This window comes from Crocodylus porosus, unplaced genomic scaffold (genome assembly GCF_001723895.1).
Source record: "Crocodylus porosus isolate Cpor-Errol unplaced genomic scaffold, CroPor_comp1, whole genome shotgun sequence".
NCBI classification, from domain to species: Eukaryota; Metazoa; Chordata; order Crocodylia; family Crocodylidae; genus Crocodylus; species Crocodylus porosus.
In genome coordinates, this window is record NW_017728947.1 from 76,213,957 (window position 1) to 76,228,060 (window position 14,104).

At 44.9% G+C, this 14,104-nt stretch overlaps 1 protein-coding gene across 5 annotated transcripts in view; it reads left to right on the forward strand.

Moving 5' to 3' along the window:
• The window catches only part of TTLL5 (tubulin tyrosine ligase like 5), a 170,208-nt gene extending 162,072 nt beyond the window's left edge, over positions 1-8,136 (forward strand). For all 5 annotated transcript variants that reach the window (XR_002104025.1, XM_019551869.1, XM_019551870.1 and 2 more), the window contains one exon: positions 7,547-8,136. Coding sequence is in view for 2 of the 5 variants with exons in the window: in XM_019551870.1 (XP_019407415.1) it covers positions 7,547-7,575 (29 nt within the window). In the remaining 3 variants the exon portion in view is untranslated. The remainder of the gene's footprint in view (positions 1-7,546) is intronic.
• The last annotated feature ends 5,968 nt before the right edge of the window (positions 8,137-14,104 follow it).

The following is a 14,104-nucleotide window of genomic DNA, read 5'->3' on the forward strand; positions in this document are numbered from 1 at the left end:
ATCAGGAGGCGCTACTTCACGGTCAGGGTGGCTAGTATCTGGAGCCAACTTCCAAGCAAAGTGGTGCTGGCTTCTACACTGGGGGTCTTTAAGAGGAGGCTGGATGAACACCTGGCTGGGGTGATTTGACCCCAGTACTCTTTCCTGCCATTGCAGGGCATTGGACTTGATGATCTGCTCAGGTCCCTTCTGACCCTACTAACTATGAAATTTTCACAGTTGTTGAGAACCTGCAGTACCAGTGACTTTATTGGGAGTAGGGCATGCCCTGCACTTCTGAAAAACACTGTGGGGATCTGTTATATTATCAGTTTGGATAGAGCAAGCTCTAGTTCCTCTAGATGAACCTAAGCTAAATTCACCTTGCCTTAGATGTGGTCCCTTGAAGGAACTATTCCTCTGATGTGTTTTTCCTAAGGGAATAACAACTCACTGGATCTTAGTAAAATAAGCATACAGGGAGTTGAGAAGAGCAATCCCACACTTTCAGTGCTGCTTGGCTATTGCTGACAAAGTGATTGGCCTGTGCTAAGATGGAGCAATGCTTAGTTCTAGTAGTAGTCATTCATGGCACACTGGTTGAAGCTGGCTGAGTCCAGATGATAAAGGAATAAAGCCATGGAACAGTTTTAAGCATGCATCTGTGAAGGCCAGTTCATTTAATAATAGTTTATTTTGTGGAAACAATCAGTAGCAGACATATGGAACGCCGCCTTAGCCGTATCTTATTGTTTTTCTTTTCCATCCCTTTGCAGTAACTGAAAATATAAATCACTCAGAAAATTGAAAGTTTTCCAAGTGAAAAAGGGGTTTCTCTTCCCTTGGAACTTAGCTTTTGAACACAGGCAAAGAGGCAAGTAGCAATGCATGTGGCTAGGAGAAGGTCTGCAGCTGGCTACAAGACCACACACATCTTTATTTAAGATTCATTCTTTTGTACAGTGGTTAGCACAGGGAAGAAGAACAATGCAACCTTTAGGGAAAGAATCAGAAAGGATAAAGGGCATTGTTATGAGTATATAACAACAGTTCCTGGACATATTTTCTGTTAATGAGTCTCTGCATGAAATCTGACAGTACGTTTAGCATGCCATTTCAGCATGATGCTCAGTGCACGTGTGACAGAGGGGATGGCTCAAGGACAGCTACTAGGCTGATTATGTTTTGGAAAGGTAAGAACAGCAATTAGTGAAATGAGCCCCCTTTTGTCTTTTCTCTTTATGCTTTTGTCCTCCTGCCCCAGCCTGTCAGTTTTTGAGAGATTTTTATATGTATTTTAAAAGTTCCAAAAGCAATTCAGTGTTCTGACACAAATATAAATAGTACCATAACAGTTCAAGGAGTTGCAAATCAAAATTAGATCTAAAACCAGGGCAGAGAAGAGCCTGGATATAGTTCTGACAGGACTCTCCTGTTTATTAGTAGGCTAATTAATAACCACATACTATTACTATGCTAACTCTTACATTGCTGGTGTAAGCACAAAGCATCTTCTGAAACTGAATTAAAACATACAAGGTATCCCAGATTTTTGGGCCAGCTGTGCCTCCCATGACCTTCAGGTCTTTACCTGGGCTCAGATAAATGCACCAGAGATTTCCTAATTATATTAATTCTCTCTCAGGTGTAAACATTCATCTGGCCATCATATCTAAGTATCTGGGTGTCAGAAGTATCAGCTATGCAGGAGTGGCAGGGGTTTCTGAATGTGAAATTAGTCTTTGAGGTAAACTGCACCATCTCAAGACTTTGAATTAGATCCAGAAGCTCATGGGGAGCTAGTGCTAGTTGAGGAGTGTCGGGATCAATATGCTGTTCTGGACCAGACCCATTTAGGAGACAGGCTGCTATTCTCTGCTTCATCGGGAGCTTCTTTATTAATTCATTCTTTAGGCTGAGGTAGAGAGAAACTTTAGGCAGCTTTGTAGTCTGAAGATGACAGTTGTGGAAACCACTATGGTCAAATGTTTGAGAGAATCAGGGCTCATCTACAGAAGACATTTACTGCAGAGCTGCCTAATTAGTTCCACAGTAAACACCTCAACATCTACACATGTTGGGCCATAGTAAACAAATAAACTCTGCAGTGGGGTAGTACAAGTACAACCCTGGTACGTAGTTTTTTTACTGTGCAGCAGTGCATGTGTAGATGCTGACCCGGCTGGCTGGAGCACAAGTGTGCTTCAGTGTGTGGGCTCCTTATGATGGGAGAAAATGCTTTAATGACTGTTGCTATTTGATTCTTCAGAGTCAGTGCTGACTGTAACATAGACCCTAGATTTTTATGCTTGCACAGTCAGGTGGTGACTTTGACATTCTTTCTGTTATTCAGGTTTATTTTATGACAAGCCCATGAGTTATACTTACGGCTTGCTAGTCAAAATCTCAAACTGGAGTTTTTTGCTAAGTTGTGATTGGCCATAGAAGTTGCACAGTGTTTTGTCTGCTGCCTGATTGGATGATTTGTTGTTTTTATAACACAGTTGCTGATTTATTAGCTTAAGGAAAATGAGTTTCACAATTGCTTTCAAGGGTACAAGTCTGCAAGCTTAAAACTCACAATATACCAACGCCACATATTTCCAAACAAATACAACAGATCTAGATCAGCTGAAAATTCTTTTCACATTTTTGCCTGGGTCTAAACACAGAAACTGCAGTAAAACTGGAATATTTTTGTATCACCAGGCAGTGGGTCCTAGATCCACTTGAATGGATTCAGAGCATGTAGGGAGGCTCAGGCCATATCAGTCATCCAGCATTTGCTGCAGTAAGGTGGAATTCCCAGCTGCTGAGCCTTGTCATGTGTCCCTCGGCTTCTGATCAGTTCGCCTGCAGCCCTAGGCAGCACTGATTTGTTAAACACCAATGTTGTATTTTTATGTTGGTAACATACTCCCCTCAGGGGAACCTGGGCTACAGTTTCAGCTGGTCTCACCACGTTGTCTGTATCAGTCCAATCCTTCAGCAGGAGCAGCTGGGAACAGGAATCACTCAGGTTTCCTCACCCTGTGCTGCTGATTCCCTTCCTCCCCACCACTAATCCTGTTAATTCCAGTCTTTGCTGCCACCCTCCTCATATGCTCACATTGCTGTGAAAGACTGCACAAGTGGTCTTGACTTTAAAAAGTGACTCGGATGGGCACCTTGAGTGACCTCCATCTCAGACTGGCCTGGCTGCTCAAGGTGCAAAATACCTTTTGGCACCAGAGAAGTGTTTCTGATGGTACCTCATCACTTACAATAGCACAGGAATAGAGCGATTCAAGCCAATCCCTATAAATCCTTACAGGAAAGCCTGGCTGTCTGAGAAACTCTCACCAGGCTGCTTAAAAGGTGGCACTGGTCAGAGCCCAAGCATCTGGCACATGGACTCAACTTATCCAACAGGACTCGCTCTTTGCAACCAATGGTAGTGACATTCTGTTAGCACCTCTTTCTGCCCTCTCTCTGCAGTGCACCCCCTGTTCTTCTGCAGGGAAAGGATTAGCAGGAAACATGATCTGTGTATGTCAGGGGTTTGGAAAGAAAAAGGGCTGGATGTGATGAAGAGCTGAGTCTTTCTAGTTTATTCCCCTTTGTAAGAGACCAGAGCTGATGTTGGGGGGGAGGGGATTTGGTTTCACATCTGTTCCAAGAGTTATCTTCCTAAAACTATTGTCCTTTGAAGCATCGTAAAGTCATTCATGAGCCTCCCACTCCCTTCCAGTCCCCTTCCAATGATTTCAGGACCACATAACAGCTGATGCCATCACCTCTTTGCTAGATCTGAGGAACTGGCCTCGCGTCTTTGTGATCAAAAAGTGTATGCGTTTTCAGGTTCATGAAAATGGCTAACCTCTTCCACCTTGGGTTATCCCTTTGTCTTTGTTTTATAAGAGGAAGAAGTTGTTTTCTGTTACCTTTTTAGTTGCCTGCTAATTAAATGAAAATCCAAGATGAGATTGTGCAATGTCTGTTCAGAGGCTGGGGAAACAGGAAAGGGCAGAAGAGATTAGTCTCTAAAACCAGCTGCACTATCAGAGGTTGAACTGGAACCTAGCTTGAAATTTTGGAGCCTTCTGAAAGCCTTGAAGAAAACTCCCATGCAGGAAAAACGCTTTCTTGCCTGAGCCTGTAGGCAAATAGTATTCTTACCTGGGAGTAGGTTGAGGTTTGTCATTTCCCAGTGTTGAGGTAGTTTGCCATGAGGCTTGTCTGGCTTCTGGAAATGTAATTCAAGGTTATCCATACAAAGATCTGGAGAGTGTGAATGGTTCCTTAGCTACTGTCTCCATCTTGCACATGGCCTCTGGCACAGTGCTACCGATAGGGGGGCTGACTTTGCTGCTCCCTAAGCTAGATGTCTTTATGTAGCATTGTTTTACTGGAACCAAACCTGAGTGTAAATAGGGTGCAGCTTGGAGAAGAATCTTTAGCAAACAGTCTGGGGTTGAGGTGAACATAATGGGGCTATCCAAAGCACAGGGCCTTTTAGTAGTCTTGGGAGGGAGGGAAAACGCTACAGCAGGAGGAAGCAGCAAGGTTTACATTGGCATCCCCAGGCCTGTCTCAGCTTCCTAATGAGGCTGCTTACCATCTCTTTCATGTAGGGAGATTTCACTCAACTGATGGCAACTGTGTGCAGCCCCTTTGTGTCTTCCATGCAGGCAGGGTTTCATGACTTGAAGCCATTGCTTTCTCAGCCTGCATAATTCAGCAGGGCAAATTGGACATAGTTGCACATGAGATGGAGGAGAAGCAGACTGGCCTTCACTTGTCAGCTGTCTCTGTTTGTTACTGTCACTCACTTGAGGATATAAATACCATCTATCCATTCATACCCTTTCTTATACAGGCTGCATATTAAGAAACCTAGGCAGCACTGGGCTTGGATATTCCCTTAGCATGGAGATAAGTGATCTGGGTTTGTAGGATTATCAAGAGAGGAAGATTTTGTGCTTAATACTAGAATTCATCAGGTTTATATTAATTCCAAGTTCTGCCAGACTCACTGTGTGACTTTGGGCAAGTTGCATGGTATTTCAGTGCCCTGCCTGAAATGGATGAAGTACTTTCTCTTGCTGTAAAGGCTTGTTCTGAGGATGAGCAGTTATGAGGAGCTTGGATATTATGGTTTTGGAGGACAAAACAATAGCTAGACCGATAGACTGGCAGAGTTGAGTTCTAACACAGCTTGACAGATGGAGTACGAGAAAAAATGAGTTCCCTGTACATGGAGACTCAGCTATGTGACTCTTTTAAGAAGAGAATTAGGTATTTTCATGGGACGTAGATTGGCATAACCTAATTTTAAGCCAACTTCTAAGGTTCCTTTTCCCAACAGCTGATCTGTCCCCTCATAGGCACCCAGCACTTGGTAGAGAATGCTGAACAGACCACTGACAGCCTAAAAAGGGTAAATCTCCATCAAATTATATAGGTGATTATTTCATATTTGCATTTCAGTTCCCAGAAGTCATACTCACTATGGGGATCCAGATTTGCATGTAAAGCTAGCCATGTCACTCCCTGCATAAGCTGCCAAAACATTCAGGGGAGAAGAGCTTGTGTAAAATGAGTTCCTGTTAGTGGATGTGGAAAGGCCATCCATTCTATGGGGGTACAGAGAAAAACAGAGGCAGGGGAATTTGGGGAGCCAGGAGAGTGAGGGGTGAGTTTGGCTAGCTCTCTTCATATCCCTTCCATTGCACTAATACTAATGTCAGGTGAGTGGGAGGGACACATTTCTGAGCCAGTATCTCATCCTAGCATGCATGGAGGTCAGTCAGACTCTGAGTACATTTTTTAAGCTTTCTGCCCAGCTGCTTAGCTGGCAGTCTAACTTTTCTAAACTTCATTCCAGATCTTATGTGCTGCTGTGATGTTTGGCTTGATGTTGAGCTCTCAGGGAGAACAGATATATATTTTTATAAAATATCACTAATATTTTTAATGCACACAGCTCTCAACAAGTCTAGTCCAGGCCTAGGAGCAAACTGTTTTGCTAAATATACAGGACAGGCTTTGCCCAATAGATTAGCCATAAAATACAGACTTTCCAAAACAAACAGTTCATTTCTAAGCATCTGGACTTTTTGAGAAAGGAATGTCAAATAATTTTACATTAAAAGAAGTGAAGATAATGTGGGGTTTTTGCCCCAGATGTGCCGAAGTGGGGAAAATGCAGTATTCTGAGCTAGGCTCCATCCTTCATGTGGGGAAGAAATAAACCTTTCCAGTCCACCAAGTCACTCATTCAAAGAGATCACCCCCTGTGGCAATCAGGCTCTGGTCTGCTTTTTTTGGATGTGAAGGGGTCTTGAACAGCAAGCAAAGGAGGAAGAGACACAGAAAGCAAGAGCCAAATATACCAGAGGGAGAAGAGAAGGTTTAAAACAACATGGCAGTGGGAGGATTTTGTGAAAGAATGGGCCTGGCTATGTAGTTAATCACAGGCAGTTGCATGAGCAGATCCAGGATTTTCTGAAGGGAGGTATGGGGACAGCAACCAGGGCTACAGGTGTGGCTGCACCCCCACTCCCAACTCTCCTCCCCCGACCCCCTGAAGTGGGCAGAGTGGGCACTTTTTTTTTGTAAGTCCCCAAATCAGATAACAGTCCTGTTCCCTTCCATTTCACCCCCTCTGTACCCCTTTTCTCTCCTCCCCTCTGTCCTTCTCCCCGCACCCACTGCTGTTGTTGTCCCTAGCTGATCTGGGCCAAGGTGGGAGAATGGTTCCAGAGCCACTCCAGCAGGGAACAACAGCAGGTGGCTTCCTCCTCTCTGCCCATTCTCTTTGGGTGTTCCCAGCCAGCCTGGGAGCAATTGAGGCAGGGGAACCCATCTGCCACCACTGCTGCTGTCCCTTGCTAAGCCCAGCTACAGTGGCTCTGGACAGAGTATGAATGGCTCTGGAACCCCCTTCCTACCATGAAATGAATTGGGAGGATTGTGGTTTGGGGGGATTGTAGAGGGAGGGGTTCCAGAGAAGATACAGCTGGGCTGAACAGGGGATGGAAGTGGCGGGTGGGTTTCCCCACCTTCCCTTTGCTCCCAGGCTGACAGGGAACACTTAAGGGCACCAGGCTGGGAGGAGGAACCCACCCACTGCTGGTGCTGTTCCTGACTGGAGCAGGGCAGGAGCAGCTCTGGAGCACCTCTCCCCTAGGACAGTAGGAGAGGGAGAAGGTGCCAAGAGCAGGGTGGAGGGGACAGGATTCATATTTGCATTGCAAGCCACCTGCTGCTGCTCCCACAGCATGGTCTGTGGGCAAGGTACATCCATGTCACTGCACCCCCACTGAATCTGCCCCTGAGCAGTTGGAAGAATACCTACTGTCCCTAGGCTTTTAAGGAGTATCTGTAGTTTTTAATCTGTTGGCTCATTCCAATGGGTTTAGCATATTGTTCTGTGCTCTGGTGCTGCTGTAGTGAGGTGTCTGCCCTGCTGGGGAGTTCCACACATGTAATGCTAATTCTGCACCCTGTGGATTGGCACAGCAGTGTTTCAGACTGAGTGCTCCTCTTGAGTTTGCTCATGGGCTTTGCTTTGTGTTTTTTCCAGCTCCTACTCACAGTGAAGGACTAACCTGAGCAGCAGGTGAGAAACACAGTGCACTGCTCCCAAGCATGAAGCAAGGGATGACACAGCAGTGACTGTTCATCGTACTGTCTTCCCCACAACACTCTGACCAGGGGGGCAGTGAGGCCCTGCTGCACATCTTGGAGAACTCCCTGAAGACAGGAGAGCAGCTGAGCACTATGGAACTGGTAGTGCAGCCTATGCTGAGGTGCCCTGTTGCCTCTGAGCTTCTATCACTAAGCTTTAGGGTTCCTTCTCTCCTACACCTTCTTCCACTCACTGGCCATAGAGGCTCACTTAAGACAGGTCTTCGAGCTGTCTTCATTGTGCTTCCCAAGGTCCAAGTTTGAACATGAAGCCTCCCTATCTGCTCAGCCATTTCAGCCTATCTTAGTCTTTTAACAGCCAAGATTCCCTGCCCATGAAAGGATGCTGCTTATACCATGTGACTACCAATGACAGAAGAGGAATATTAGACCATGTGACTAAAGAGATCCTCATTTGCCACCATCTTGAATTCTGGCAAGAAGCCATGGAAACACTTTGAATAAAGTCATTTCATTTTGTTTTGATTATCTTTTCAGTTATTAACTTGCCCCCTGACCAATCTTTGCCCCTCCTATTTATTATATTGGGCAGGATTTTACACTCTTGTCAGAAATGCCATTTTCTTTCTTGGTGGGATGTTTCTGTTGTGGCTTATTTTTGTATTTTGATTTTTCTTCCTATTTATTAATGCTTTTTGAACTCTTTCAAATTGGCTGGTGTTCCTAGACTCAGGCCTGAAGCTGAAGATCCAGGTGGCTCCTGTCAGCTGTAGCAGTGGCTTGTTGCAGCACTCCGGTCAAAGTTTGCCTAGTGCTGTGAAGATTACTGTGCTGGTCCTAGAGGAATGCATCAGCAGCTAGAAATTGCATTGGGAGCAGACCTACCCTTCTTAAAATGCACACTGAGCAGCTTCAAACCTTGGTCAGTTTCTTGGTGCCAGGTTCATGAAATAACCTATGAGGTTTTTACATATTTTCCAGCTGCTCTGTCCCATGCAAACAGTCAAATGGAATGATTGTAATGGACCATGTTCCTGATCAGCACAAAAGCTCTTACTGTACCACCACACTGTACCAGGCCCCACACTAAACCACTTACTAGGACCCAGTTTTTTTTAACTCTTCCATTCTGTTTACTGTTTTTTCTGGAGCTAAAAGATCTTTTGTAAATGACTGACAACAGATAATTGTTGGTGTGAGGCAGTATCAAAGGAAAAAGGCTTTTTGCCACAGGGAATCCTGCTCCTAGTGCAGTGGTTTTTAATCTGTAGTCTGCAGACCCCTGGGGGTCTGCGAACTATGTCTAAGGGGTACATGAAAAATGACTGCAATCAATCAAAAGCATGTGAATACTCACATTTACAGCTCAAAGGAGTCTGCATCTCCATTCAAAATTTCCAAAGGGGTCCGTAAGTGAAAAAAGGCTGAAAGTCATTACCCTAGTGCATATCCGATACATTTCCCCCCCTGTGTTAGAGATGAGTTGCCAATGCTCAGTTCTTTTCAGGAGACAAAAATGAAGGGATTTTTTTCAGCAGTTCTATCTGCAGTGGCAAATTGCACAGGTTGTAATGTGTCAGATCAGACTTCTAGACTCCCTTTTCAGCCAACTTCAGATTCTAGTAGTGCAGATGTTCCATTGCCTTCTCACCTTTTTGATTTGGGGCCAGGAGCTAGCAGAATACTTCACTAAGTCTACCCAAAGTACTTAGTTTTCCACTAAGCACCGTAAAAGCAAGAAGTCATCACACCAAGCAGAGAGGCCCGCTTGTATACGAAAGCCTGATGGACCATCTTCCCCAAAGATGTCAATCCAAGCCCATCTTCTCGAGAGGTTTCTAAGAAAGGCGAGGAAGTTCATTATGTTCCACAGAGGGAGAATTTGACTTTGAAACTGCCTTCCTGAATAGTTTTAAAGTAGAAGATACGAGCCGCTGAAACAAGGCTTAGAACCTGTCAGGATTCAGACCTACCTGTTACCTTACAGACAAAGGTTTTACTAACCCCACAGAAAAGAGAGTTTTCCTTGCTTCTTCCCAACTAAAGGAAAGAATTGCTGATGTTTGGGAAGACCTTTACCCATTACATTAAATTGAGTGTCATAGGTCCTTGGAAGTCCCTTATACCAGAGATTCTCAACCTTTTGCATCTTGTCCCACTTATGTAAGGTCAAAAAATCCTGGTCCCACCAGTCGATGGGCAGGGGGGTCACCCAGCAGCCAAAGTGTGCAAAAGTGAAACCGAAAGTCCCGCTGTGGCACACCACGACCCAAGTCCCACCTAGAGGACCTTCATGTTCCACCAGTTGAGAAACCCTGCCCTATACTTCTGGTCCCCAGTGTTCCCTTGCATGGGCAACAAGACTGAGCAAATAATGTGCTGTGAGCAGCACTGTTCTTTGCTCTCTGTCACCACAGATTTACCTTTTCAATTTCCTGTGTCCTGCAAGCACTGTTGGCAAGATTCCTGCAATCTAGATGCTGGGGACCACCCTACGCTAACAAATTCAGGTGTCAGCCTTCATGCCTAAACCTACTTCATTCCTCTGCAGATGGAATCAGCCAGTTTCTTGGACTGGGAAAGCACTAGACATATGGGTTGTTTTGTCTTTGCAAGTGGCTGCTATTTCATGTCATTTAAGCTCAAGAACTATTTTCACCTGATGCCTCTAACCTCCCAGAAAGGAGAAGTAAATGGACACACCACCTCTGAATTGCTTGTGCCAAGCTTCCTAGCTTATGTTCTCACTGTTGTTTCTAGTTCCAAAAATTCAACCGAATCTTTTTGGTCTATTCCATTTTTTGTTCTGCTAATTTGTCTCCAGCTCTTCAGATTAAGGCTTATTTCCTTCTCTGGGGTCCTGATTCTGACTGAGGTTTTCATGTGTTATCCAATACAAATGATAAATAGATGTAACACGGTATTACAACAAGTGTTCTGTAGTAGGAGGAGGTCATATTCCATCATGCTTGGACAACTGGTTGTAAGTCAACCAGATATTCCAGTTGTGGTTTATACGGTCTGATGCCTTCTTTCACCAGTAGAGTCTATCAAAAATCTTTGAGACCACTCTGGAACTTTCTCAGGATGCTGCTGCAGGCTTGTTTCGGGTACTGAGAGGACCACAAACTTGTCACAGGAGTGGCTGCAGATCCTTGTTTCACTGGTGACCAGGACATCCCCTTGGCATCACACCCTATCCCCCAGACAAACCCCCACAGCAACTTGCCCATCTGAGAAGAAAATCCTTGTTTTCTTCTCTCACAAGACTAGTAATGGGCAGGAAATCTTTTTTGGCTTTCAGAACAGTGTCTGCAGCTGGGATAGGCTACAGCCCAGCAGTTTGGCTCTACAGTGCAAACAGATCACAAGGAATGGATCTTCTGTTACACTAGATTTTCAGGATTAGTATAGTTGTTTGCCATAAACCACAACTACAAATTATCTCTGTACTATTGCAGATGCAAGGGCCCCTAGCACTAAGAATGCATTATGCTCTGTCCCATGAAATCACAGCCTAGTACCTGAAAGGGTTGTGTTCATTAGTTTCTTAAGAACTTGTACCACCTTCCCTATGCAACCTCATACCTTAGCTAGGTTTGTTCTAAAAGCAGCCAAGCAACTGGAAACTGAATCCCTAAAACTCATTCTTTGGAAAGTCATTGTGGTAACGGGAACTCTGTGTCCTTGTTTGAATCTATAGGCATAGGTGGCATAATCACGGTGCTGTCAGCCAGAAGGATAAGAGAAATAGCACCCATTGTTTGCAGTTCCCATTTACTTGCTTTCTCTCTGGCAGTGCCCAGCTTCCTTCCCAAGTCAAATCCTCATTTTCCCTGTGAACAAAAGGTGAATTCCCTTTCCTTCTAACATAACTCAGGATGTCACAAAGAAGGGACCCTACCCTCATGTCATTCTGCATAAAAGCTTTCACCTGGAAAGGACAAAAGCCATTCAGGTCAGTTAATTCCCTCTCCTGGTTCTAAAACGTAAACATGCAGAGGAGCTTCTGAGATATCAAATTTTCAAGGGGTTTGTTGCTTTGTTATTGAAGCATCGCTTTAAGAATGGGTCCTTTGTAAAGGTCCATTGGACAAGAACTGAGGTTCCCTCCTGGAGAGAAAGTGAGATGGATACTATAGATCTGCAAAGCAGCGAACTGTTCTTTTTATTAAGTATCCTAGGGTTCATGTTAAGAGACCTAGTTGTGTGGCTTTTGGGTACCTCATTCTAAAAGACTCAAATTTAAAACTCGTTACTTTTTTTTTAAGTCAAGGAAAACATTTTCTCCTTCATATCTATCCTAGTTCAGTGGTTCTCAACCTTTTTTACACCAGAACTCATTTGTAGACATGGATGGCCAGTCCCAGCCCAGTGCCCCTCACTCCCAACCCACTGCCCCCAGGCCCCAGCCCTTCAGTGTGTAGGGCAGGAGGTGGATGGGGGGGAGGGCAGCCTAAAAGGGAAAAGCCATGGTTTCCCATGTTTTTTCTCCATTTTTAAAGTTTGCTGATCCATGTTTAAAGTTTGTTTGCCACCCTTTCATATATTCTTGTGACCCACTTTTGGGTCATGACCCACAGGTTGAGAAATGCTGTCCTTGTTGATGCTGCTAAGTAGAGACCGTTCCATAGGTTATTAGGATCCCAGTCAGCAGGTATTGTTCTGCATTACTGTGTATCATTTTAATCAGTTTCAAGAGTGGATACAGTAAGTCAAACACGGCCCCATGAGAATTAGCAGGCATGACCTCTTCTGTTTTTTCCCTGCCTGTGGAGAGAGTGGACCCATTTACATGGATTTGATGGACTACACATTGAAGAAACACTTTTAAGAGGTGGAGAACTTTCCTTTATACAGTGGAACTGACCCTAGAACTATCTCCACCTCCCTCAGTGCGACGGAAGCTGCCCTGCATTGAAACATGGAGCTACTTGAAGGACCTCTGCATCACAAACTGTTGCTATCAGTGAGACTCTGTCACACCCATGAGACCAGGACTGGTTTGGTGTGCAATGTAAGTCTCCACTTCAGATGACATGAGCACCTCAGACAGGAACAAGGCAAGTTTCTTAGCAGCCAGGAAATTCAGAATAGGATCTATAAGCTTGAAGAATGGAAGGATGCTAAATAAACAGAGCAGAAAAAGAGAAAGATCTGAAACGGGATGATGTGGGGCTGAACTGTTGCTGCTTTCAGTGAGGGAAAGGTGTCTGTGTTTGTGCCGTTTTTCCTTTTGATTGCCTATCAGGTACCAGACCTAGTGGCTGGAGGTTTTGTTGGGGGAAGTAGTTCACATGCTAGGGGCAGGAGTGTTCCACTGTTTTTTCTTTCCCATGTGTCCTTTCAGTAGCTGCGGTTGGTGCAAAGTACAGCCAACCCTAAGAGCTCTATTTTTTAAATGCTTCTATGCTGTACCCACCCTCCAGTAGTGCACCCATGCCTAGCAATGAAGAACAAGGTTTGTCATAGATACTCCTACCCAGGCTGCCCCTCATGGCAGTGCGGAATGCTTCTTTCTCCCTTTCTTGGATATTTCTGAGTAGTTTGCTATACTGAGCTAAGTGCAGTATGATGGGGTCATTTGCACCTACCTTTGTTCCTGGAAAGGGGTAAAGGATTGCACCTGTAGTCATGACAAGCAACAAGGGGCTTACTGCTTCCACCTTTCTTCCCACTGTCCACCCCACAGCTATCCCCCAGGTAACAACATACAAAGAACTGCTTTCAGATCTCTTTCTCCTTTTCTTCCCCATCCGAGCATTCTGAGCGAATTGCTGTTAATACTGGGCTCAGGAACATGTTTGACCTGTCTGTAACCAGAAAGCTATTGGGTTAGCTCATTGTTTCTGTGCTGTCACCAAGAAATGCGATAAAAGATTTTCTTTTCTTTACCCCCATCAGGCCATTGCTCGTCCTGCTGCACTAGCAGATGCAAGTCCTCATGTTTCTCCATTTGTAAAGGGGGGTTCATGATTCAGACCCACTGCGCTGTGGGCTGCCAAAGTTACTTCACAAATGCCTTCAAAGTGCTCTAACTGCCAGGTATTATTATCAGGTCTTGTGCTCTAGCTCAGCCCTTTGTACCCCTTTTCCCCCCTCCTTCAGCTGGATGGGCAGTGAGGCCAGCCCAGTGCTAACAAACAATGACTGGGGAACAGGCTCCAGTTTGTAAACCAAAACTTCCCAGGGGGCTGCTAAGGAGATTAGAAAGACCTCTGCCAACTGGCATCTGGATTCCCCCATCTGCGTAGCTATAGCTAAGCATTTACAGCATATCCATCAGCATGTTGGCACAGCCACTGTGTGCACACATACACAACCCCTTCTTCTGGAGTGGATATGGTGGGGGAAAGGGAAACACTAGCAGTGAGAGCTCCTCTTTCCTACTAGAGGATTGGATTAGGCACAGTAAATAAGTGGGGGCACAATTGGGCGGAGCTAATTATTTCATCATGTTGACTGCAGGTCAAGGAGACCCACAGAGATGAAA